The sequence below is a fragment of the Pongo abelii genome, chromosome 8 (assembly GCF_028885655.2).
Source record: "Pongo abelii isolate AG06213 chromosome 8, NHGRI_mPonAbe1-v2.0_pri, whole genome shotgun sequence".
Classification (NCBI taxonomy): domain Eukaryota; kingdom Metazoa; phylum Chordata; class Mammalia; order Primates; family Hominidae; genus Pongo; species Pongo abelii.
Window position 1 is genome coordinate 15,653,398 of NC_071993.2, and position 27,557 is coordinate 15,680,954.

General features: G+C 42.9%; 1 protein-coding gene across 2 annotated transcripts in view; it reads right to left on the minus strand.

Moving 5' to 3' along the window:
- The window catches only part of ITGA8 (integrin subunit alpha 8), a 199,316-nt gene that overhangs the window by 19,661 nt on the left and 152,098 nt on the right, over positions 1-27,557 (minus strand). For both annotated transcript variants that reach the window (XM_024253918.3, XM_024253917.3), the window contains exons 26-27: positions 24,208-24,336; positions 14,946-15,059 (exon numbers count right to left, since the gene is read on the minus strand). In XM_024253918.3, coding sequence (XP_024109686.2) covers positions 14,946-15,059; positions 24,208-24,336 — 243 coding nt within the window. The remainder of the gene's footprint in view (positions 1-14,945; positions 15,060-24,207; positions 24,337-27,557) is intronic.

A 27,557-nucleotide genomic window follows, 5' to 3' on the forward strand; every position in this document is an offset into this window, starting at 1 on the left:
GCATTTGAAATCTAGGATGTAGAATGTGGATTAATATGTTTCTCTAAGGGAACTTTCTTTCACTTCCTTCCTTTGCCCTTCCTGCTGTTGGCTGCAGTTTGATTTCTCATATTTTCCATTCATCACATCACCAATCTTTTTTTTTGAGACAGAGTTTCATTCTGTTGCCCAGGCTAGAGTGCAGTGGTGTGATCTCGGCTCACTGCAACCTCCACCTCCCGGGTTCAAGTGATTCTCCTGCCTCAGCCTCCCAAGTAGCTGGGACTACCGGCAAGCACCACCATGCCTGGCTAATTTTTGTATTTTTTTAGTAGAGTCAGGGTATCTCCATGTTGGCCAGGCTGGTCTTGAACTCCTGACCTCAAGTGATCCTCCTGCCTCAGACTCCCAAAGTGCTGGCATCACAGGCATGCGCCACCACACCCAGCCTCATCACCAACCTTGACTGCCATTTCCGGTGGTTGCTGAACTTCAGACATACCTGAGATCAGTCTGAGATTCTGATTCAGCGAGACTGAGATGAGACTGTATCTAACATATTTTTTGGAAGGTTCACATTGTCGTTTAATTTTTAATTTTTCTCTATTACTTTTCTCCCCAACTATGTGATACAAACATGCAAGGCATATTCCATGGAATATAATGTCTATATCTTCTACAGAACCTAGAACAATGTGCACAGGAGAGCTTAATCAATACTGGATGTCTGACCACATGAATGAAGGGTGAATGAACACATCTAATGCTTTGGTCATTTGACGACCCTCCCACTCCATGTACCATCCATTTGATGGCAATTATGAAAGTACTTTCCATTATTGAATTGGACACCCTTTCTTTTCTCCCTTTAATTAGAGTAAGCAATTCAGGAAGTTGTAAAGGGTGATAGTGATACAAAATGAGGGCTACAGTTCCTGTGAAGGGGATATTGATACGCTCTCACCTCCTCAATCTAATTAGTCGTGTGCCTGGATGTAGCCTGGGGTGCTAGCAAATAATAATGAGAGGTGACAGCGTGCTGGCAGCCCTCACAGCCCTGGCTGGCTCTCAGCACCTCCTCTGCCTGGGATCCCACTTTGGCGGCACTTGAGCCCTTCAGCCCGCGGTTGTACTGTGGGAGCCCCTTCCTAGGCTGGCCGAGGCCGGAGCCGGCTCCCTCAGCTTGCGGGGAGGTGTGGAGGGAGAGGCGGAGGTGGGAACCGGGGCTGCGCGCGGTGCTTGCGGGCCAGCGCGAGTTCCAGGTGGGTGTGGGCTCAGTGGGCCCCACAGTCGGAGCGGCCGGATGGCTGGCTGGCCCTGCCGGCCCCTGGCAATGAGGGGCTTAGCACTCTGGCCAGCGGCTGCGGAGGGTGTGCTGGGTCCCCCAGCAGTGCCAGCCCACCCGCGCTGTGCTCCATTTCTCCCCAGGCCTTAGCTGACTCCCGGCGGGGCAGGGCTCGGGACCTGCAGCCCCCCATGCCTGAGCCTCACCCCACCCTCCGTGGGCTCCTGTGCAGCCCGAGCCTCCCTGACGAGCACCGCCCTCTGCTCTAGGGCGCCCGGTTCCCAACGACCACCCAAGGGCTGAGGAGTGCAGGCGCAGGGCACAGGACGGCAGGCAGCTCCACCTGCGGCCCCAGTGTGGGATCCATTAGGTGAAGCCAGCTGGGCTCCTGACTGGTGGGGACTTGGAGAACCTTTATGTCTAGCTAGGGGATTGTAAATACACCAATTGGCACTCTGTATCTAGCTCAAGGTTTGTAAACTCACCAATCAGCACCCTGTGTCTAGCTCAGGGTTTGTGAATGTACCAATGGACACTATGTATCTAGCTACTCTGGTGGGGACTTGGAGAACCTTTGTGTCCACACTCTGTATCTAGCTAGTCTAGTGGGGACCTGCAGAACCTTTGTGTGTAGCTCAGGGATTGTAAACACACCAATGAGCACCCTGTCAAAACAGACCACTGGGCTCTCTGTAAAATGGACCAATCAGCAGGATATGGGTGGGGCCAGATAAGAGAATAAAAGCAGGCTGCCCGAGCCAGCAGTGGCAACCGCTGGGGTCTCCTTCCACGCTGTGGGAGCTTTGTTCTTTCGCTGTTTACAATAAATCTTGCTGCTGCTCACTCTTTGGGTCCACACTGCCTTTATGAGCTGTAACACTCACCTTGCAGGTCTGCAGCTTCACTCCTAAAGCCAACCAGACCACGAACCCACCGGGAGGAACTGAACAACTCTGCGACGCCTTAAGAGCTGTAACATTCACCGCGAAGGTCCGCAGCTTCACTCCTGAGCCAGCGAGCCCACGAACCCACCAGTAGAAAGAAACTGAACACATCCGAACATCAGAAGGAACAAACTCCGGACACACCGCCTTTAACGCCTTTAAGAACTGTAACACTCACCGCGAGGGTCTGCAGCTTCACTCCTGAGCCAGCGAGAGCACGAACCCACCAGAAGGAAGAAATTCTGAACACATCCGAACATCAGAAGGAACAAACTCCGGATACGCCGCCTTTAAGAACTGTAACACTCACCGCGAGGGTCCACGGCTTCATTCTTGAAGTCAGTGAGACCAAGAACCCACCAATTCCGGACACAATAAGATAAACAAACAGCCTGTAACACCACTTCTCCTAGATCAATCTGTTCTTTGTTTTAAACGCATTCTCCAAAAGCAAGGTTTCTTCCACCCTTTTTGGAAGGAAAAAAAAATGCATTTTCTTCACTTTTAAAGAATGCTCTGGAGCTCCAAGGAATGGAAAACGTGGTTTATTAGACTGATCAGCAGAGTCAGCATCAAAGATACCCAAGTCCTGCACTGTAGGTCAGAGGCATGGCACAGGTGAGTATTTAATAACTCTTGAAAAGCCATTACAGGCAGAGTTGTAATAGTGATTCCACATCCAAAGTTAAATGCTTCCAGTTGTGCTTTTTATGTAACAATAGTATTATTCTTATGTTCAAGATAACCTCTCTCCCATATAGCAATCTACTTATGTAATAGCAATCACTGCCACATTGTAGGCAATTTAGGATTGAAAACCCAGCTGGGGTTAATATCCCTTGGCAACATGGAGGACCTTCCTCTTGCCCCAGCTGGCTATTAATCCCCAGAAAATGCCTTGCTCCTCTGTCATTACCGCATCATTTAAACCATGGTTTGTAGCTCATTGGCTGTCTGTAAGATGCACTTTTGCACAATGATTTGCTTATAGGCATGGTACCAATAAATGTAAGAGTTGATAACAAATGGAGGAGTTAGCGACCTAGTGTGTCAGGCAATGACACAAGCTCTCCCACTCCCAACTTCCAGCTGCTTAATTCCTTTCCAATAATTATTTTAAAGCACATATCCATTTTATGTAGCCTGTTTTGAAATACTCAATATTTACCAGAAACCAAGCCTTTTGAGGTGACAAAACCTAAGGAATTACTGGCAAAACTTTCACCTGTGAAGGAAATTTCTATTTCAAGCAACAATCACAGATATAGGGGACCATTTAGGATTAACCTACATGCAATCTGTTTCTGACCACTTTGCATGTTCATTACATGGACAGAAACCAACATAACGCAACAAGTCATATCCACCAAGAATTGTAAACTTTCTAGCCTGGATTAGGAGGGCAGAAAATGTTTCCCTCTTCCTGGGTTGTATGACAAAACTGTTAATAGGCCCCAATGTACAGTGTATTCTTAGATTATAATAACACATTCCTCTTTAGCATTTGGCACCTGACACTGAAATAAGCAGAAATTGTGGCAGTGCAGAAATTTGGGCTAACGATGTGGGTGAGCACACAGCAACTTGTACCCGTCTTTCCCATATCTCTGGAAGTGATGCTTTTCCCTAGACTTAAAAATGTTGCTACAGATTCTTCTTTTCTGACTCTACTTGTGCTAAATATTTATTGTTTCCAAAGCCCCTCAATTACTACTGACTTTTTGCAGACACCGGGTCTTCTTTAACAGGAAAACGAAGATGTAATTTTCACTTGATCAGCCTCCTACCAGAATAGAATGTCGTGTACACAACTGAAGTGTGTGGGCTAAAATAGTAATTTCCCCCTACACTCTAGTGTCATAATGATAGGAGTCCTGCCTCATTGAAAAGTTGTTCTCCCTCTTTTCGGTAGGAGGTGATGCTCAAAAGTAACAGGAGGAATGTGTTGTTGTCATTTAGGTTGTATAGACTTGGGAATTCGTTAAGGCACCTCTCTTCCAACTCTTGGATAAAAAGTAACAATTGGCTGGGCACAGTGTCTCATGCCTGTAATCCCAGTGCCTTGGAAGGCCAAGGCAAGAGGATCACTTGAACCCAGCAGTTTGAGATCAGCCTGGGTAACATAGTGAGACCTCATCTCCACACACACACACAAAAAAACAAACAAACAAAAAAAAAAACAAAAATTAACCAGGTGTGGTGGCATGGGTCTGTAGTCCCAGACAATCAGAAGGCTGAGGTGGGAGGAACCTGGAAGTTTGAGGCTGCAATGAGATGTGATTGCACCACTGCACTTCAACAGAGGGAGACCCTGTTTCTAAGAAAAAAATAAAAAGCAACAGCCAAGCAATAGAGTGATCATAAGCAAATCAACTAAATGCAAGTGGTTCAGTCATCCTGGCTATTCAATTAAAAAGTTCTATAGTTGGCCAGGTGCAGTGGCTCATGCCTGTAATCCTAACACTTTGGGAGGCTGAGGCAGGCGGATCACCTGAGGTCAGGAGTTCAAGACCAGCCTGGCCAACATGGTGAAACTCTGTCTCTACTAAAATATAAAAATTAGCTGGGCATGATGGCGGGTGCCTGTAATCCCAGCTACTCGGGAGGCTGAGACAGGAGAATCACTTGAACCCGGGAGATGATGGTTGCAGTGAGCTGAGATCATGCCACTGTACTCCAGCCTGGGCGGCTGAGTGAGACTCCGTCTCAAAAAAAAAAAAAAAACAAACTATAGTTAAGAAAATTGGCACTCTATGGAAGCCTATGTCACTTAAGAAAAGCAGAATCTAATTTGAAAAGGCCAGTGAAAATATTCAAGTTTATGACAAATTGTTAAGGTGTTAAAATGACATCATTTTTGTTCAGTCTTTAAAGAAGTGCTTTTAATTTAGTTTAGTGCTAATAAATGCATGCCAACAAAATAATTAAATGATAAAAGACTCAGATGACAGTTTATCATGAGGAGGCTAACACTTGGATTCTCTGAATTATTAAACTTAGAATTAGGTTTTCTATGAACTCAGGAGAACTTTTATTTGAAGTTGCAAATTTTACGAAAGACCCTTCAAGAAACCACCTGACATTTTCATTTTCAAGTAAAGTTTTTTTTTTTTTTTTTTTAAAATAACGTTTCCTTAGAAGACAAGGGAATGGACAGACTGGTTATAAACTATACAAAGATCTATGTGTAGCATTTCTGGAAGATATGTTGTATGCAAATATATAGGATATTTTGCAGAGCTTCTTTGGGGTGTGTGCTTACTTCTTCCACTTCAACTACAGAATAGAGGGAAGCTTGCCTCTCATTTCCTCAAAGTGAGAAGGAGTTCGTGAGTGGCTCTGATCATGGAACCTACCTCAAACGAGGCAACAGAATTCTGATTGAATGTCACTAAGGGTCTCTGGTCTCTGTCTCAGTAGATGAAATAAAAGGTATCAAAACACCTCATCCCTTTGAATCTGTCTCCTGGTTGTGTCCAAGGAGCATGGGGAGTTGCAGCCAACATTATTCATCACCATGTCTCTCCCCCAGGTTAAGTCTAGATAAATTATGTCAGCATTGTGGGTTGAGGTCTTGCACTACTCAGACATTTGACACTATCTCCCCTTTGGAAGTGGACCAGAAGCTGAGCCAGTGTGACCCAATACTGCGGGTCATTATTTTGGGCAGGTAATAAAAGAACAATCATGACTCTTTGGACTTGTCTCTGTTCTCTGAGATCCTGAATTGTCTGCCTTGTGGAACTGAAAAGAATCAAATTAGGGTGTGGCTCAAAGAGGAAAGGCAGCCTAATTCTTATTTATTTTTACTGATATCTATTAGCTGCATGCATTTTGGAGGTACATGTGTTATTTTGGTACCTGTATGCAATGTGTAATGATCAACTCAGGGCAATTGGGGTATCTGTCACCTCAAACATTTGTCTTTTCTTTGCATTGGGAACATTACTGATATGATTTGGCTGTGTCCCCACCCAAATCTCGCCTTGAATTGTAATAATCCCCAGTGTCAAGGGTGGGGCTAGGTGGAGATAATTGAATCACGGGGCGATTTCTCCCATACTGTTCTTGTTGTAGTAAGTCTCATGAGATCTGATGGTTTTATAGATGGGAGTTCCCCTGCACATGCTCTCTTGCCACCATGTAAGACATGTTTTGCTTCTCCTTTGCCTTCTGCTGTGATTGTGAGGCCTCCCCAGCCATGTGGAACTGTGAGTCAATTAAACATCTTTCCTTTATAAATTACCCAGTCTCAGGTATGTCTTCATTAGCAGCGTGAAAACATACTAATACAATTACAAATCTTCCTTCTAGCTACTTTGAAATAGACAATTATTGTTAACTATAATCTCCCCACTGTACTATTGACTATTAGAACTTAATCCTTCTGTGTTTTTGTACCCTTTAACCAACCTCTTTTCATCCCTGTACCCCACCTTCCCTTCCCAGCCTCTGGTAATGATGAATCTGCTCTCTGCTTCCATGAGATCCACCCTTTTAGCTCCCACGTAGGAGTGAGAACATGTGATATTTGTCTTTCTGTGCCTGGCTTATTTCACTTAACATAGCAGCCTCCAGTTCCATCCATGTTCTCTTCTCAGTTTGGAAGCCTTCTCATCTCAACCTGGAGGGTTTCAGTTTGAAAGATGTAAGAAAATGAGATGCTCGCCTCTGCCCAAAATGCAAGAAGTCTTTGCTAAACTCACTAAATCAGAAGAGCTTGTGGCTTGAGGGAGGATGAGGTGCAAGTATTTGGGAGGAAAGCCAAATGTCATAACAAACATGAGCCCAAGCTCCTCATGGAAGATTCTTCTGGTGAATGGGTTGGCTGGGCACAGATGTCAGCATAGGTGCATTCTTGGCTGTACCTGTGCTTTTGAGGTATGGGACCGACAGGACTTGTTTTCTGGTCACAATCCTGATGACTAAAACAAGACCTGGTATAGACAGGATGAAGGGAAGAAACTGGCTGAAGGCAGCCAATAGCTACTAAAGCAATCCCTAGCTGCCTTCATTGCTCATCAGCATAAGACACTCCCGCCAGCACCATGACAGTTTACAAATGCCATGGCAACAACCCAGAAATTACTGCCCATTTCCATGGCAATGACCTGGAAGTTACTGCCCCTTTTCTAGAGAGTTCTGAATAACTTGCCCTTCAATTTGCATTCACCTACCCCTTAAGTTGCATATAATTGAACATGGGTATAAGTGGATATAAAGAGAGTTGCCAAGAGCCCACCAAGTCCAGCTCTGTGTGTGCTGCCTAGGAGTTAGCCCTGCTCCTCAGGGAGCAGGGCCAGTTCAATAAAAGGCTGTTCAAGATTGTGACTTTCCTTACATCCTCTCATAAAGAATGAACCCCTTTTTGCCACAAAGCAGTGTCACCTGTCACCTGAAAAGGCAACATGGGGTTGCTTGAATTCTTTTCTGAATGAAGCCAAGAATGCTCATGGGCTAAGCTCCAGTTTTGGGGTTCACCTGCCCTGCATCACTTTTGCATCTCAAACCAAGCCATCAAGGTGGTATTTCCAGAGACCCCAGAGAAAGGCATCAAAAATCACTTCTTGTTCACTTTGTTCAAAGGTATCACAAGTTTTTACATGTCTAGAATATCTGCTGCTTCCTGAGCTAGTCGCCTTAGGCCATGAGGGATAATTTGTTATGATCTCATTTGTTGGTTAGTTTGACTGGTTTCATTTTAAATAGACAAGGACTTGTGTACCAGCCAAACCTAGCATTTGGCCTGAGATGTTTCATTCATTAAAGCATTATGAGCAGTATCCTGTGTCAGGTGATACAAGGGCTGGGAAGAAGATTCAAAGACAAGAAAACATTCCTCCTGCTCTTGAGGAGCTTACCCTCTGGTGTCAACTACAGATATATTTTTGGGGAGATTCCTCCACTTTCCTTCCCAAAACAACTTCCTAACACAACCTCACAAGTTTTTTTTTTTTTTCATTACATATGGCAGAATTTAAACATTTTATTCACTCAGCAGATCTGAATCCAAAAGTTAACTTGCATGCTTCATGCTTATATCTAAACTTTGAAGTAAAGCCAGTATATTCGGCCCCTTGGTCTACATATCACCTCGTTTTGCTGTCTTTGCTCACTACACAGGAGGGCGAGCAGGAAGCTGTTGTGTTTATTCAAACCTGTAACATCACACTTAGGGGAAAGTAGATTCCTGATAGAGATTTTGACTTTTACGGTGGCCAATGACACTGTTATGGGGCAAAGGGGGCCTAATTCTTACTTTACGAGGGGATATAAGGAACGTCACAAAGCTGTTATTAAACACAATCCAGGTCTATAATCATAGATATAATAATTGATTATATGATCGAATCTTGCAATTTTGAATGGAAATATACTTCCCTAATATTTTAAAACAGTGCTGCTGCATAGAACTTTCTTCAATAAGAGAAATGCTCTTAATCTGCACAGACCAATGCAGTAGCCATGAGCTGTGACTCTTAAATACTTAAGATGTGATTGGTGAGACTGGGGAAATGAATTTTAAACTTTAGTCAAATTGAAATACTTTAAATAGCCACACATGACTATTACTACTGTATTGGACAGTATAATTCAAGAATCATAAGATGTTTTCTTTATTGGATTCTGAAATAGCATGCTATCCAATTTAAATATCTTGAAAAAGTTTAATACACAGTATTTAAAACCTTTATATAGAAGTTATAGTATAGTTATCCATAATATAAGAGTTATAGTTTAGCCATCTGTAGTACAGTGATCAAAATATAAAGTCTACAGAGGCTGTTATAGTAATCTTTAGTTCAGCAGTCCAGTGTAGTAACATACATAGGGTAAAAGCTCAAGATTCTCCCCCTTACTCTCTATGTGACTTGGGAAGGCCATATAATATCTATGTCTCAGTTTGCTCATCTATAAAATGCAGCTGACAATAATAATACATGTCCCACGGGATTGCTGTAAGAATTAAATGAGTCATTCATATACAAGCGTGTATCACGGTGCTTAGCTACATGGCAATCACTCAATAATAACCTGACTATTTGCAGACAAACAACCCTCTTTGGAAAGATTGGCGGGCTGTTCCTTAAGTGTAAAGAGCCATTTAGATGTTTCGGTCAACCAAAACATCAACACAATAAAAAAGTAGGCTATTAAGAGCATACAGAGTTATTGCTGGCTTACGCCAAGTAGAATAAACACCATAAATTACCTGTGAGCTACCTATAGAATCAGTGAATTTTCAGGCATGAAAGGAGACTTTAGTCAAATCTCTTCATTTCACAAATACGGAACTTGAGCCCCATGAAAGTTAAGTGCTTTGAACACAACCAGGCAGGAATGGAACTGAGCTCCTGCATCCTGACCCAGTATCTACCAAAGACAGAGAAAATAGACTCTGTCTAATGTTAGTCAGGGGCATTCCTCCTAAAACTTGAATTTAATGTATTTCTGTAGTTTTTTGCACATCCCTTTGCTAATAAGCAGTTTTCACATATGAAATTCAAAAATATGCTCACCCCTGTGTTTACTGATACACTTTTGCCAATATTTACCCAAACTGCAAGAGCATCTGCACTGCATCTCCAGCCCCACTCAAGCCTTCAGATGACTTCAGCCCCAACTGTTCTGGTTCAAAATGTTGCCTATTTAGTGATAATGTCTAAGAGTAGATGGAAAATGTATGTAGTGAACAGAGTCATAACAAAAACAATTTAAACCCTAATTAATTGCTTTCTTCTCATATTAGTAAGATTGGTGAAGTAGTTTAAGGAGCATATTTACTAGATTAAAGAAATTGGTACAATACTGTAGCAAAATAGAGTCAGGCTTTGCTAGTGGGGATGGAAGATTATTGATTTTAGGGGGTTGAATAATGTCTTCCCCAAATTCATGTTCACTTAGAATCTCGTAATATGACCTTGTTTGGAATAATGGTCTTTGCAGAATTAATTAAGGTAAGGTTTGAGATGAGATTGTACTGGGATTAGGGTGGGCTCTAAATCCAATGAGTGTCCTTATAAGAAACAGAAGACACAGGGACACAGAGACACAGAGGGGAAGGTGATGGGAGATGGAAGGAGAGTAGAGTGGTGGTCTACAAGCCACTGAATGCCCAGGATTACTGGCAACCACCAGAAGCTAGGAGGGGCCAGGCCTGGTGGTTCATGCCCCTAAGCCCAGTGCTTTGGGAGGCCAAGGCGGGAGGATCACTGGAAGCCAGAAGTTTGAGACCAGCCTAGGCAACAGAGCAAGATATAATCTCTATAAAAATAATTAAAAACTGAGCCTGGCATGGTGCCAGGCACCTATAGTCCCAGGCACCTATAGTCCCAGCTACTCAGGAGGCTGAGGTGGGAGGGTTGTCTGAGCCCAGGAGTTCAAGGCTGCAGTGAGCTATGACTGCACCACTTCACTCCAGCTTGGGTGACATAGTGAGACCCTGTCTCTATCAAAAAAACAAAACCAAAACAACAACAACAACACCACCACCACCACCAAAACCCCACAGAAACAAATAACTTGAAGGGAGGCAGGGGGTAGTTTATTCCTCAGAGCCTCCAGGAGGAACCAACCCTGCTGACACATTGGTTTCAGACTTCTGGTTTTGGACTTTGAGAGAATAAATTTCTGTTGTTTTAAGCCACTTAGTTTGTGGTCCTTTGTTGCATCAGCCCTAAGAAATGAATCTATTGATCACAACAATATAGCTTACTCCCAGCTTTCATCTGACTAGAGAAAAACAGGATTTATAGTTTATGCTTTCAGACAAATTGCATCTAAAAGTAGGAAATTCAAGAGTTGGCTAACGATCTGTGGTAGCAACCCTCCAAGATGGCCACCAGGGATTCTTGCCTCCTGGTATTCACACCCTTGTGTGGGTGCCTCGCGTACTGAATGAATATGGCAGATATGTGCAAATAATAGGACATTGTGGAAATAACAGAAAGTGGCTTCCTAGGCTAGGTCAGAAAATATGTAAGAGCCTTGGCATCTCCTGGCTTACTTGCCTGGGGGAAGCTAGTTGCCATGTTAGGAGATCGCTCAAGCAGCACTGTGGAGAGGGCCACGTGGTAAGGCCTGCTGTGCATGTCTCTGAGCCATGTTGTGAAAAGAGCCTCCAGCCCCTCAAGTCTTCAGATGACTTCGGCCCCAACCGACATCTCAGCTGTAACCTCAGGAGAGACACTGAACCAGAATCACCCAGCTAAACCATAGCCAGATTCCTGACTGAGAGTGACAGGATGAATGTCTATGGTTTTAAGCTGCTAGGTTTTGGGGAAATTTGTTATGCACCGATAGATAACTAATACAGGGTTCAGAACAGAACTCTTGGTTTCCTCTCCTGAAACAGTGTTCCCCCAAGTCTTCCTCACCATTTGGCTTAGGCAAAAAAACCTTGGAGTCAATCTTGATTCTTCTCTTTCTCTCATCCTCTCACAATAAATTCAACCAGTACTGTTAGTTTTTCCTCCAAAATCAATCCAGACTCATACCTTGCTCCACTTGCTCCACTGTTTTGCCCTAGATTAATCCACCACCATTTCCCTCTGGACTATTGCAGTAGCTTCCAAACCTAGTGCTTTCAATATTGCCCTTTCAAAGCTGTTTTATTAGATGCTGAGTAAACATAAATCATTTATAACACATGATGATAGAGAAAGAAGCCAAGATGAATATCCACATGCCTACCGCTGACTTTAGTGAAACATTACAAGTACCTTTGAAACATTCTCTTCGTTTCTTGCTAAATGTCTTCTACCCTAAGAGGCTACTACTCTCCTGAATTTGTACTTTCATTTCCTTCTTTTCCTTTAAACTTTTACCAACCTACTGCTTAGTTTGCCTGTTTTTTTTTTTAGCTTTTTATAAATGGAATCATAATTGACTTTAAAATTCAGTATTGTGTGCCTGAGATTCATCCATGCCATTGTATCTAATTCGATCCTTTTTATTACTGTGTAGTATTGCTTTGTTAGAGTATGTATTAATTTATTTATTTACTCGTGTTCCTTAAAAAACATAATTATTATCACATCACTCCTTAGGTTAATTTTGTGGTGGTCCATTGCACTTAGACTAAAATCAGGCTCCCATCCATGGTATGTAATTCCTATAATTTCTGTCTCATCAGTGGTAATACTGACACACTGGTCTCCATTTGTTCCTTGAACACGTCTAAAGTATTCTGGCCTCAGGGCCTTTGCACAGCTGGTTGTCTTCTGTCTGGGGCTCTGCCTGCAGGTCTTTGCGTGACTCGGGTCTCAGTTCTGTGGCACCTCCTCCTAGGGCTCTCCTGTGCCCATCATACCTGCAGAAGCAGCCCCACTCCCTACTATTTATCCCACTGCCCTGATCTCACTACCCCATTCCACTTTCTTCCTGGCACTGATGCATCTGTTTGCCTGCTCAGTTTCTGATTCCCTCCACTGAGATAACAGCCCTGTGAAGGCAGGTGCTATGTCTGTTGTGTTCACAGCTATTTCTCCTATAACTAGACCCTGAAGCAGCGGCACCAGTAGGTCCTCCCTACATATTTGATGAGTGAATGAATACACAATGGTTTGATTTTTTAAAAAGTCAAATAAATTGGGCACTGTGCCTCTCCTTAGGTCATTGGTTCAAAATGGGATGATATTGTCCCCCGAGGACATTGGCAATATCTGGAGACAATTTTGGTTGTCACACCTGGGGTAAGGGTGCTACCAGCACCTACTAGGTGGAGGCCAGGGATGCTGCAAAATATCCTATAATGCCCAGGGTGGCTCCCAGCAACACAGCATGATCTGGTTTAAAATGTTAATAGTGCAGAGATTGAGAAACTCTGCCTTAGGAGAAAGGAAAGAAAGGAAGGAAAGAAAGAAAATAAAGTAAGGAAGGAAGGAAGATAGAAAGAAAAAGAAGGAAGGAAAGAGAGAGAAAGAAAAAGAAAGAAAAGAGACACAGAAAAAGTAATGAAAAAATAAAGAAAGGAAAGAGGAAGGAAGGGAAGAAAGGGAGGGAAGGAAAGGGAATGGAAATGAGGGGAAGGGAAATGAAGGGAAGGGAAGGGAAAGGAAGAAAGGAAGATGGCTTCACAATGACCTTTAAAACAAAACTTTAATTTCCCTTGTTTTTATTTTAAAAACAAAAATAAGATTGATGAGACTATAGAAGCATATTAAATCATAGAAAACATAAAAATCTAGAGATAAAAAATTCTATATAGCTAGACTTAAAACTTTAATTTCCCTCATTTTTATTTTAAAAACAAAAATAAGATTGACAAGACTATAGAAGCATATTAAATCATAGCATAAAAATCTAGAGATAAAAAATTCTATATTTATAACTAGACTCAAAGGGATTTGACTCTTTGATTTTTCATGGCACAATAAACCAAATGAGTTCGTTTAGTAGTTAAAATGTGAGCAAGAATGCACAGACGTGGTAAGAGTTAATTTAGGATTAGAAAAAAATCCTCCCCAAGCAATAAGGTTGTAACACAGTAGTATCATTTGAACAGCGCTTTCCAAAATGAAACTCTCATTTTCTTAGCATAAAAGAGATTTTAAACTTTTAAAATGCACACAGTCGGCCAGGAGCAATGGCTCACGCCTGTAATCCCAGCACTGTGGTAGACTGAAGCAGGTGGATCAGTTGAGGTCAGGAGTTCGAGACCAGCCTGGTCAATGTGGTAAAACCCCATCTCTACTAAAAATACAAAAATTAGCTGGGCATGGTGGCCCACGCCTGTAGTCCCAGCTACTTGGGAGGCTGAGGCAGGAGAATTGCTTGAACCCAGGAGGCAGAGGTGGCAGTGAGCCAAGATCACACCACTGCACTCCAGCCTGGGTAACAGAGCAAGACTCCATCTCAGAAAAGCAATAACAAAAAAATGTGCACAAATCAATGGAATGATCCCTGGCTATTGTGGGATGCAGAGTCAACCACAGGAGTGGTGCGTAATCTGTAAATCATACTCACGTACCTGGAGCTTGGCTGAGGGTGCTGTCCTGGTTGGAGCCCATACTGCAGGACCACCTGACAAGAGGAATCTTCTACAACAATCTCCCATTTCCCTTCTAAATTGATTTCTATTTTACTTCTCTGGACATATATATCTTGGATTATGTTCTCATACTCATCATGCTGCCACTGACTAATAGTTACTGTGCCCAACACTGGGTATATAACAGTGGACTAAGTACATTTTCTGAATCTATTCTCAAGGTCTTAGGGACTCAGGATGTTTAAACTGTCTTCACCTGCTGGGAAAAATGACCAGTTCATCTTGTTCAACTCCTCCACATACATTTTATTTGAAATAATTTTTTAAATGGAAACTTTTACATTGAAAAATGTAAAAAAAATTTTTTTAAGTTTAAAATTCAAGTTTTAATTTTTTTTTTTTTTTGAGGCAGCGTCTCACTCTGTCACCCAGGCTGGAGTGCAGTGGCACAATCTTGGCTCACTGCAACCTCTGTCTCCTGGGTTCAAGGGATTCTCATGCCTCAGCCTCCCAAGTAGCTGGGACCACTGGTGTTCACCACCAAGACCAGCTAATTTTTCTGTTTTTAGTAGACATGGGTTTTTACCATGTAGGCCAGGTTTGTCTCGAACTCCTGGCCTCAAGTAATCCATCTGCCTCGGACTTCCAAAGTGTTAAATTAGAAGTCTCTATGAAAGGAGTTCCCACTGAGCTTGTGCGAAGCGGCTCCCAGTGAGCAGTGTGTATGTGCTTCTGTGGTTATTACCTGGAGGAAGGTGTGGGCCCATAATCGTGACCTGACTTTCAGGACTGCGCTTTCTCCTCCTTCGAGTCGTCCCACTGCACAGGAGATTTGTAAACACTCGATATTTGTACAATTCTGCAAACAGCAGTGGGAACACATCAGAGTCTTTAAATCATGGTAGAGACTGAACACTGAAGTTAGCTTATTTACATTTTATTTCCTCAGAAGTCATCACCTTATCATAAATTATTAATGTAAATAAAGAACAATATATTGCAACAACCAAGAAAACACAGTTTAATGGCGAGGATGAATGGAACACAAAATACAGCATAAAATTTAAGCTCTTTTCGAACGACTTTAAGACAGTCTTTCTGCAGCAGCAATTTAATTGTTCTGTTCCTTTTTCTCAGAACTGGGGAAGGCATTGCTTATAGATATTCATAATACCCGATGCTGGGTTCAGCAATTCTGGAAGGGGTTGCAGAGGAAGACTCCTGAGCCTATATTATCTCAAAGATCTACAGTTACTGACCCATTGACATACATTTGTTCCATAACGTTCTTCTGTCTAAATTATTTCCTGGTTATAAAGGAGGCTTTTCTGTGACTTTCATTCATTAGGCTATTTTTTAATCAGTTTCTAGAATTGCCCAGCGTATAATGAATAACCTTTAATATATGAAATGTAGGTTCCTCAAAAGGATTCATTATAATGACATTCTATCTATCAAATCAGATTTTCTTTCTTTCTTTTTTCTTTTCTTTTCTTTTTTTTTGAGACAGAGTTTCACTCTTGTTGCCCAGGCTGGAGTGCAATGGTGTGATCTCAGCTCACTGCAACCTCTGCTTTCTGGGTTCAAGTGATTCTCTTGCCTCAGCCTCCTGAGTAGCTGGGATTATAGGCACCCGCCACCATGCCTGGCTAATTTTTGTATTTTTAGTAGAGATGGGGTTTCACCATGTTAGCCAGGCTGGTCTCAAACTCCTGACCTCAGGTAATCCACCCGCCTCGGCCTCCCAAGGTGTTGGGATTACAGGCATGAACCACCGTGCCTGGCCTCAAATCAGATTTTCTAATAGGATGCCAGCATGGAAATAAATGAACACATCATAATCCATTTTCTGTGTGCCATGCACAGAATGATACTTCTCTAATTGTACTCCCTAATGGGTTTAAATTTATCTTGTGGCCCATGCATATTCATTTTTCATATCTCAAGCCCTCAACATTGGCCTGTTAGTACTCAATAAAAATCAATGTATTGGATATTATGTGAAGTAGTTGACTGAGACATTTCACTTTAATGAAATTGATATAACACAGAATAATCCAAGGAACATATTATGATGAGAACCTTTTTCGAGAACATTTTTCAAGATCCTCAGAATTCTCTGCAAAGGGGTTAGTAATATATCGTCTGATAAATTGCGGTGAGGTTCATTTCCTACAGGATGCTTCCAAAGGCAGGTGGGTGGACTGTCCTTGGGCTGCTAGAGTTGGGTGCTGAGGTGCTGATGTTTGGCTGTGTCCCCACCCAAATCTCATCTTGAATTGTAGCTTCCATGACTCCCACATGTTGTGGGAGGGACCTGGTGGGGGATAACTGGATCATGGGGACGGTTTCTCACATACTGTTCTCATGGTAGTGAATACGTCTCATGAGATCTGATGGTTTTATAAGGGGTTTCCTCTCTTGGCTCTCATTCTCTGCTTGCCTGCCACCATGTAAGATGTGCCTTCTGCCTTCCACCATGATTGTGAGGACTCCCTCGCCATGTGGAATTGTGAGCCAATTAAGCCTCTTTTTCTTTATAAATAACCCAGTCTCGGGTATGTCTTTATCAGCAGCGTGAAAATGGACTAATACAGGTGCCCACAGCAGGAACAGGAATTCTCAAAACTCTGTGGTTTGTGGCCCTTTCAAGGACTCTCATGTTGTCCTGTGCTTCACGGCTGACATGCTGTGTACCACTAACCCTGCCCTTCAGAGGGAAGAGGGGTGTCAAGGTCAGGAGTTGTAGACTCCCTGCAGATGGGGATCACAGTTAGCCAGCTCTGCTAGAGGATTCTGGAGAAGACAATGCTTGGAATGAGACATGAAGGTATGAATGGGAGGTCACCTAGCAGAATGGGAGACCTGGCCCACGATTCTGTTGTACTAGACCAGGGCATGCTCGAGAAAGGGAAGGGCAGGGTATATGAGGGTGAAATGGACAGATGGAAGTAGGATAGCAATGAGAGACAGTCTGTATGAAGAGTCTTCCTATGCATGCTAAGAAGTTTAGATTTTATTCAGAAGGCACTGGGGAGCCTGTGATTCTTTTATATCCAGGGGACAGTGATCAGGTTTGTATTTTAGAGGGATGGGTAATATGAGAGGACAGAGAAGAGAGAGGGAAGAGTTGGGAGCAGGAGGGTGATAGGGGCCCATTGCAAGAGCCCCCGGTGAGTGATACTGAGGCAGTGGAAATGGAGAGAGGAAGATAAATTTTGGAGAAGTTTAGAAAATAGAATAGAGACATGATGACTATACAGAGGTTGCATGGAGAATGCTCTTTGGAGAGGAATGGGGTGGATGGGTGCTGGTAACACTGAGACTGGGGATTCTAGAGAGGAGATACATTTGAGAAGTCACGGAGACAAGGGTTTTGGGTATGCAAGGACAGGGGTGGCTCTCAGACACCCAGATCATGCCTTTAAGGCTTGAATTCAGTAAAGGAGGGCTGAGATGACAGGAGGCACTTAGGAAGGACTGGGAATATGATCATGCAAAAAATTAAATGGATGAGAGAGAAGAGGAGGGGGCTGGGATGGAATCCTGGGGCACAGGGGCATTGAAAGGATGGGCAGAGGGAAATCTTAGATGAGAATTTCTAAGAAGAGACCATCCAAATGGCAGAAAGAGAACCAGGAGGGGATGTTTTGGGGGGAATTTCAGAAATGTGATAGTTTCAAGAAGTGGCCAATGGTATCAAATGCTGGAGAGGCATTAAGAAAGGCAAGGTGGCTGGAAGCTGGGCAATGAAAGGGAAGACAGGAAAGTTTGGAGAGGAGGAGATAGAGGTGATAGCTACAGAAACAGCAGGGGCCCACTATGAGAAAGGGAAGGGTATTCTTAGGCGGAGGAGAAATTATTTTTCAGTGTTTTAGATACAAATTTTTCCTGTGCAAATTGGAAATTATGATCCCAACACAGGATGTTGGTATTTTGCACTTTCAAATTCCTCATCAGAAATGGGATTCAGTAAGTTGTTTTTAACTAAACAAAAAATGTAGGAGGTCTTATTTCGCTTTTGATTTTAGAATAAACTTCGCATAATCACTTTCTATCCAGAGTTGTTTTGACTCCAGGACATAGGAGGTCATAAAATTTGCAATTTTTGAACCAGTAAGAGAGAAAAGAGAGTAATATACATGTTAACGAAACCAGATATGGAAATCAAGAACTGCCTTGGCCTTCATCGGAGAGTTTCTATGATATTCGGAAGTTTAAAATTACCTTACAGCAACACTTAAAGAGAAACAGTAGAAGGAAAAAACTGGACCCTGCAATGCAAATACATACAATTTTCAAAAAAAATTTAGTTATTGATCTCTACTGTCTCAGTGTACTCATGAGACATACCCTGAAGTGGAAATTAAAAAACATACTTGAACTTTGATTTTTCTTTCTTTTCTTTTTGAGACAGAGTCTCACTCCGTCTCCCAGGCTGGAGTGCAATGGTGCCATCTCAGCTCACTGCAAGCTCCGCCTCCCAGGTTCACGCCATTCTCCTGCCTCAGCCTCCCGAGTAGCTGGGACTACAGGTGCCTGCCACCAGGCCTGGCTATTTCTTTTGTATTTTTAGTGAAGACGGGGTTTCACTGTGTTAGCCAGGATGGTCTCAATCTCCTGACCTCGTGATCCACCTGCCTCGACCTCCCACAGTGCTGGGATTACAGGCATGAGACGCTACACCCTGTCGAACTTTGATTTTTCAAATCATTAATACTGCATAGGTTTGGACATTGGTTTTTCAGAGGGATTTTTCCCATTGGTACTGCATATTAGAATTCTGTAGATGTCTCTTTTTTATTATACTTTAAATTCTGGGATACATGTACAGAACATGCAGGTTTGTTACATAGGTATACATGTGCCATGGTGGTTTGCTGCACCTATCAACCTGTCATCTACATTAGATATTCCTCCTAATGCTATCCGTTCCCTATCCCATCACCCCCGGGCAGGCCCTGGTGTGTGATGTTCCCCTCCCTGTGTCCATGTGTTCTCATTGTTCAACTCCCACTTATGAGTGAGAACATGTGGTGTTTGGTTTTCTGTTCTCTGTGTTAGTTTGCTGAGAATGATGTCAATTGTTTTCTGTTCTGTTGTACACCATGGAAGCTTTTTAAAAATGATAACATGCAGAGCTTTATTAATTTATCCTAAAAGGAATAGTATATGGATTCCCTACTGTTATGTTTCTTAAACATTACAGTGTCATAAAAATTTACTTGAGGCTGGGTGCGGTGGCTCACACCTATAACTCCAGCACTTTGGGAGGCCGAGGTGGGACGTTCACTTGAGGTCAGGAGTTTGAGACCAGCGTGGCCAATGTGGTGAAACCCCATCTCTTCAAAAAACACAAAAATTAGCCGGGCGTGGTGGTGGGCACCTGTAGTCCCAGCTACTCAGGAGACTGAAGTGAGAGGATCACTGAATCTGGGAGGCAGAAGTTACAGTGAGCTGAGATTGCACCACCGCACTCCAGCCTGGGTGACAGAGCGAGACTCTATCTCAAGAAAAAAAAAAAAATTACTTGAATTACAATCTTCCAATTGCCATAGTTTTTTTTTGTCCTGTAGCTTCAGGTACTTCTATCATAACAAATGCTTCATTTGACTTAAGTTTAACTGATTATTTAAGTGAGATTTGCTCATTATATTTTTCTGTCCATTTCTATAGTTCAAACATTTTCTACTGTCAAGATGAAATAAATGAATGTCAAAGAGTGTTTAAGACACACCTTTTAAAGCCATTTTAACCATTTTAAAGTGTGCAGTTCAGTGGCATTAAGTACATTCACAATGTTGTACCACCGTCACCTCCATCCAACTCCAAAGCTTTTTCGTCATCCCCAACTAAAACTCCTGAAAACTTTTGCATCAATGAGACACAGAACTAGGATTTGTTTACATGTCTTTTATCCTAATATCCTCTTTGAGGGCTCTTTGCTATGACTAAAAAAAGTTATCCAGCTGGGCACGGTGGCTCACGCCTGTAATCCCAGCACTTTGGGAGGCTGAGGCAGGTGGATCACCTGAGGTCAGGAGTTAGAGACCAGCCTGGGCAACATGGTGAAACCCTGTCTCTACAAAAAATTAGCCAGGTGTGGTGGCATGCACCTGTAATCCCAGCTACTCAGGAGGCTGAGGCAGGAGAATCACTTGAACCCAGGAGGTGGAGGTTGCAGTGAGCTGAGACGGCACCATTGCACTCTGGCCTGGGCAACAAGAGTGAAACTCTGTCTCAAAAAAAAAAAAAAAGTTATCCATGTGATGGGTAACACATTTAGGATTTTCAGGAGTATGATTAATTTAATATGGCATTATCCTACTTTATTGGACTGAAATAAATGATTATCAGAGTTTTAAAGTATTTTGTCATGCTTTCGTTTTTTAAAAATAGTTAATTCAAGGTAAATACAGGAGTGCAGGAATGGAAAGGAAGTTAATTTAGGACTTCCTCAGCTCCCCGCTTGCCACCCATTTGTTTTCCTTAAAAACTCATGAGCTTTCTCTGTATCATCTGATAACTCCAACTGGGACCCCCTGATGAATTGCCGTGAGTTCAGAACTGCAGGAGAGGCAGAGCCTATGGGGGGAGGGGCTGTTCATCTGGCTCCTTGTACCCTAAGCCTATGGATTAGAAAAAATAATGCACTATTCTTTTGGGCTAGTGCCCCTCTGGCATGAAGCCATGGTCTCATGGCTGCCTCGGGGCTGCCCACATCCACCCCTTGCATCATCCTTCCTGAGTCTTGTCTCCTGTATTGGAACTCTGCATCTGTCCTTCCCACCATGTGTGCACCCACACACTTGCACGTATGCACATGCACACAGGTCCCACAGATGCCACTAAATTGGCTGAGAGAATAGAAGACTATTTATCCCCAGTGCATTTTCCACTTTAGTTGAAGGGGCAACTGATTGTTAACATTCCCTCATACTGTCATTACATTTTATCTTTGCAAATCCTTTCTTTCTTTCTTTCTTTCTTTTTTTTTTTAAATGAAGAAAGGAGGTTTAATTGACTCACAGTTCCACAGGCTGTACAGGAAGCATGACTGGGAGGCCTCAGGAAACTTACAAGCATGGGGAAAGGGTGAAGGAAAAGCAAAAACCTTTTTTGCATGGCAGAGAGGGAGAGAGAGAGCAAAGGGGGAATTGCAAATCCTTTCTTAAACTTTAATTTTTCAGTTATGTAAATCAAGTGTATGGATTTCCGTTCTACAGATGAGGAAATTGGGGATTCAATTTCTTGAGCACTGATTTCCTTTCTTCAGTGATAGCTACCATGAATTATTTCAGTTTCATAAATGGCTGGAGCAGTTCTAGTCCCCAAAGCATCCTTGAACATTGTCATAAAAAATGGCTGATTTTATTTATTCATGTCGTAATGTTTTATTTTGAATTCAGCAGGTCCGGTGGCTAATCAATTTGGTCACTACCGACACTGTCTTTTAAATGGCTTGCAATATATCATTGGCTTATAATTGGATTTAGGATTAAGAGCGTGTAGGTTAAGAACATGAAGGGCACACCATGGAGCATTTTAGACGGTGACTCTAAAAGCTATTAATACTGTCTGTGATGAGTTCACTCACTATGTCATTCACATGTTTGTTCAACAGATGAGCTGGTATTATGCTACATGTTGAGAAAACAACACTGAGAAAACAAAACATGACGCCTACCCTAATGGGCTGTCAGGACTGCAGACAGGGAGGGAGGGAGGATCTCCCTTGGGCCAGTGCACCGTGGCACCTCGACAAGTCTAGGAGCCATTCAAAGTTTTTGGGATGAACCCTGTCTGGAGAGGGTCAGCAGCATAGGTAGGTTAGGTGTCTAATGGCTTTCAACCCAGCCAGGGCTGTGACTGCTGCCCCTGTAGAAAGAACTCCAGCATCCTCCTTGGTTCAGGCTCTTCCAGTTCTACCTCCACCTTCCCCCCTTTTTTTCTTTTTTTTTTTTGAGACGGACTCTCGCTGTGTTTCCCAGGCTGGAGTGCAGTGGCACGATCTCAACTCACTGCAACCTCCACCTCCCCAGTTCAAGCGATTCTCCTGCCTCAGTCTCGTGAGTAGCTGGGATTACAGGCACCTGCCACCACGCCCGGATAATTTTTTTTGTGTGTTTTTAGTAGAGATGGGTTTCACCATGTTGGCCAGGGCTGGTCTGGAACTCCTGACCTCAGGTGATCTGCCCACCTCAGCCTCCCAAAGTGCTGGGATTATAGGCTGAGCCACCACGCCCAGCCAGGTCTCTCCTTTGGCTTGCTTCTTTGGATGGACAACCCTGGACTTGTCACTGTGGCCTTTGATTCAGTGTCACCACAAATCACTGCATCTTGGACTGAGCTTCTGAACTGCAGCTTTGGGGCAGGAAGTACCTGCTTGGTCTGTGCCCCCCATACCAGACCCAGTGTTCCCAGCCTGTCCCTGCCCCAAGCACAGAATGTTTGTTTTCTTGATTTATCTTTATTTTATATATCTATTTTAATTTTTATGGTTATGTAGTAGGTATATATATTTATAGGGTCTATGAGATATTTTGATATAGGCATACAATGTGTAATGATCACATCAGGGTAAATGAGGTACCAGCAACTCAAGCATTCATTTCTTTGTGTTGCAAATGTTCCAATTATGCTCTTTTAGTTATTTTTAAATGTACAATAAATTGTTGACTGTAGCCATTCTGTTGTGCAATCCAACAATAGATCTTATTCATTCTATCTAACTATATTTTGTACCTGTTCACCATCCCCACTTCTCTTGTTTGCTTGCTTTTGAGAAGGGTATTAGCTTCTGAGGTGATCTCTGATTACTTCTGCATAGCTGGAGAATGTGCATGCAGCTTCCTACTTTTTATGGACGTGGTCTACAGAGCACAGATAAACCCTGACATTCACTTTGAGCCCTTGCCACATGGTCAGGGAAGAGGATGAATATTCACATGAAAACATAAAGCACTAGAAGCTGCCGCAATAGGATGAGTGGGAGAATAGAATCAAAAACACTGACCCTGACCAGGCGTGGTGGCTCATGCCTATACTCCCAGCACTTTGGGAAGCTGAGGTAGGCAGATCACTTGAGGTCAGGAGTTCGAGACCAGCCTGGCCAACATAGTGAAACCTCATTTCTACAAAAATGCAAAAATTAGCTGGGCATGGTGGCATGTGCCTGTAGTCCCAGCTACTCGGGAGACTGAGGCAGGAGGAATGCTTGAACCCGAGAAGCAGAGGTTGCAGTGAGCTGAGATTGCACCACTGCATTCCAGCCTGAGTGACAGAGCAAAACTCTGTCTCAAAACAAACAAACAAAAAAAGTGCTGTCTCATGAACACTGAAGATAGTATTGCTAAGGGCTGACTAAGCTCAGGCTTGAGCTGCCACAGACCCCAATGCTAAGACTCAGCAGGGGTTTTGGCCCAGGAAACCTGAACACAGCATTCTTTTTTTAAAAAGTAGAGGCTGGGTCTTGCTATGTTGCCCAGGCTGGTCCCAAACTCTTGGCCTCAAGGGATCCTCCCACCTCGGCCTCCCAAAGTGCTGGGATTACAGGTGTGAGCCACCATACCCACCCCTGAACACACCATTCCATTCTTGCCTCTTCCAGATAAGCAGAAGACTCTGAGATTCTGGGACAGGTACAAAACTCCAAGAGTCCATGCTCACTTCAAACTACCGCAGCCCAGCATCTATGTATGGACTAACAACTGAAAGTGAATGTTCCTGAAATGGATTGAAGGTCACAGTTGATGTTTTCACCATTATTCTCCAAAGTGGCCTCCATGGCAGCTTTAGAAAAGTGAAAAGGTTATATTGCAAGTGCTCCTTAATTCTTACAGAAAAGTTCCTTTTCATTCTCGAGATAAATGCTGCCAAACAACGTTAGGAATATCTGAGCACTGAAGGAGACTAAGAACAATCCTTGAAGTTAAAACCATCTGTATTTGGGGGTTCTATCCAAGCCACTCATTTCCCTCAGTTCTATGCACACTGGGATAACTCACCAGTATTTTTGCAGGGCTCTGTCTGTGGAATTCGACCACAGGCACATCCCTCTTCCTGACAAGATGAGGAATAGTAGAGTTTCGCAAAAAGGCGCTGAGCTCAGGGGTGTCCTCTGGGGAGGCAGCAGGCTGCAAAAAGAAAGTGGGAGATACCACATACAAACGCATGAACAGTTGCTGCATTTTCATTAGCCTTGAACTCTAGGCAATTTTTTTTTTTCCTCAGTGGAATATAATTACCATGAGGATCCAGCCACGTGATTACCAGCAGTGTGTTTGACAGTGACGTGACCTGCACGCACAAGGAATAAGCTTTTCCACTCTTCAATGACAGGAATTCATGAAGCATGGGGAATGCATTCCTGGGAAGTTTATCTTGCAAGGAGAAGATTTGAAGCAGAAGTCATTTCCCCATAAGGATAGAAAACATGCAAGTGACGTTTCAGACATGAGCCATCCTTCTCTCATTACTTTCCTCTCATTGTAGAGTGGGGCCGGTTAAACTGAGGAACGTTCTGTATGGGGAGATGAATCCTGAGGTGATAGAATAGTGAGGTGCCAACCTCATTTGGGGAAACAGCCTGATGTGGTCAAAGACCCAACATCCACATGGCTGAACCCCACGTTCCTGCGCTCCTTTTGGAGAAAACTCTGCCCTGATGAAAACGACTTTTCGAAAGCCTGCTACATGTTCACTGTGCTGCAGTGGAGTCTGTTTTCAGCCCTGAGTTTGTTTTGCAAATGTCCTAGAACTTACTATTTTATCTCAGGTTCCATGCTGGGTCCATCTGCTGGCTGGATAAATATTTTGAGAATTCCAATAAATCACACAGAATATCGCATTAACATTCTTTATTTTAGACCCACTGAATGCAAAGACCTAATTTTCTGCTCCCCACTCCCACCCTTGAGAATTATGATTTCTTTTACACAGTTTCTCTTTGTAGTCAGAGGAGCAATAATAGTATGCCCATCTCTGTGGAATGAAGAAAAGAAATTTCTACATTGCAGATGTAGGCTGCGTCACAAAAGATGAAATGAGGGTGCCCAGTATGTCGTAAAAACCTGGAAAAACCTACTAGACAAACAGAAGGATGGAGTCCAAACTCCCTAGAATGGCATACACAGGTCCTCACATGCTGGCCTTGGCCGGTTTCTCCAGCCTCTTCTCTGACCAAGAACCCTAGGTCCCTCACTCCAGCATGTCAACCCGCTCTTCACTCCCGACTGCCCCAGGCACACTCACCAAGCCTCTGTTTGATGTTCTGCATGCTTGGTCTGGGGCCCATCTATGCCTATCCAGCTGTACCTCAACTGCCTGCTAGCTGGCCTGCATTGCCAGATGAGAAAATGCAAAACACAAAGCAGAGAGTCACTTAGAGCCTCCCAGGAAACAGGGAGATGAAGATAATCTGGAGAGGAAAGCTAAGGCAGGGAGATCAGATGTAGGAGGTAATCTAGGAAAGTGTCGTTTTTATAGAAGCCTAAGGAAAAGAAAGTTGCAAAAATAAGAGAGTTACAAAGAATGCCAAATCCTGCAGAGGAGTAAAGAAGGGTGAAGACCTTTATGCACTGAACTTGGCAATTTTGTCATGTCCTTTGTAGGGACATGGATGGAGCTGGAAGCCATTATCCTCAGCAAACTAACATAGGAACAGAAAAACCAAACACTGCATGTTCTCACTTATAAGTGGGAGTTGAACAATGAGAACACATGGACACAGGGAGGGGTACATCACACACTGGGGCCTGTCGGGGTAGGGGGGCAGGGGGAGGGAGAACATGAGGACAAATAGCTAATGCATGTTGGGCTTAATACCTAGGTAATGGGTTGACAGGTGCAGCAAACCACCATGGCACATGTTTACCTATGTAATAAACGTGCACATTCTTCACAGGTACCCCAAAACTTAAATTTAAAAAGATATTACGGGCCAGGCTTACGCCTGTAATCCCACCGCTTTGGGAGGCCGAGTCAGGAGGATCTTGGCTTGAGGCCAGGTGTTTGAGACCAGACTGGGCAACATAGTGATACCTCATTGCTAATTAAAAAAAAAATAGCCAGTGTGGTGGTACAAGCCTGTAGTCCCAGATACTTGGGAGGCTGAGGCAGGAGGATCATCTAAGCCCAGGAGTTCAAGACTGCAGTGAGCTACGATCATGCCACTGATTTCTCAGCCTGGGCAACAGAGTGAGGCCCTGCTTCTAAAAATATAAAAAGAAAAAAAGAACAAAATTACAGATGTCCTTTTATGAGGACAGATTGGTGGAGGTGGAAATTTAACTGCAGTAGCTCAAGAGTGAAAGGATTTTAACAAATGGATAATTATTTAAAAAGATATGAAATTAAATCCTTCTGTTGTTCTTATATTAAATTCCCTGTGGCTCAGAGACAAGATGAGCCTTGTCCCCAAATAAGGCATGAAAACAAATATTGATGTTTGTAGCAACACTATTTATAATAGAGAAGAAAAACAGTAGCTTAGCACTTTGTAGGCATATACAGGTTACTGATTAAGTTATGATCTATTTATACAGAAGGCTACTGGACAGGTTTTAAAAATGATGACATGAAGCTCCATTGGAATTTAGAAAGATACAAGATATTAGTAAGGGGAAAAGACAGCTTTACAACAGCATGCATAGTAAGATTGTATTTTTAATAAAAATGAATGTATCTGACATTGTAGATCTACTATAAATAGAAATAATCTGGAAGGGCAGTCCTCAAAGTGTTAGAGTAGTGGAGATCCAATGATATTAAGGAAGTTTTGCTTATTTCTTTTTAGGTATGATAATAATGTTGTAGATTTTAAAAGGGTCTCCTTATTTATTTATTTTTCATTTTTATAGACAGGGTCTCACTCTGTCGGTCAGGCTGGAGCACAGTGAGTACAATCGCTGCTCATCACAGCAGAGTGATCCTCCTGCTTTAGCCTCCCAAATAGCTAGGACTACAGGCACATCCCGCTGCACCTGCTGAATTTCATTTTTGTAAAGACAGCATCTTGCTATGTTGCCAAGGCTGGTCCTGAACTCCTGGGCTAAAGTGATCCTCCTGCCTCAGCCTCCCAAAACATTGAGATTACAGGCGTGAGCCACTGTGCCTGGCCAAGTCTCCTTATCCGTTGGCTATATATATATGTTTATGGATGTTGTGGAAAAATAAGTTAATGCATAAATAAGTGGAAAAAATAACAGTAAACAGGTGGTAACACTATTAGATATTTAAAATGCTCTTCTTTGTTTTTACATATTGCTTGATATATTCTTATGATGAGCATTTAGCGTTCTTAACATAAAAATTATGAACAATGTACAAAAATGTAAAATTGTAAAAAAAAGTAAAT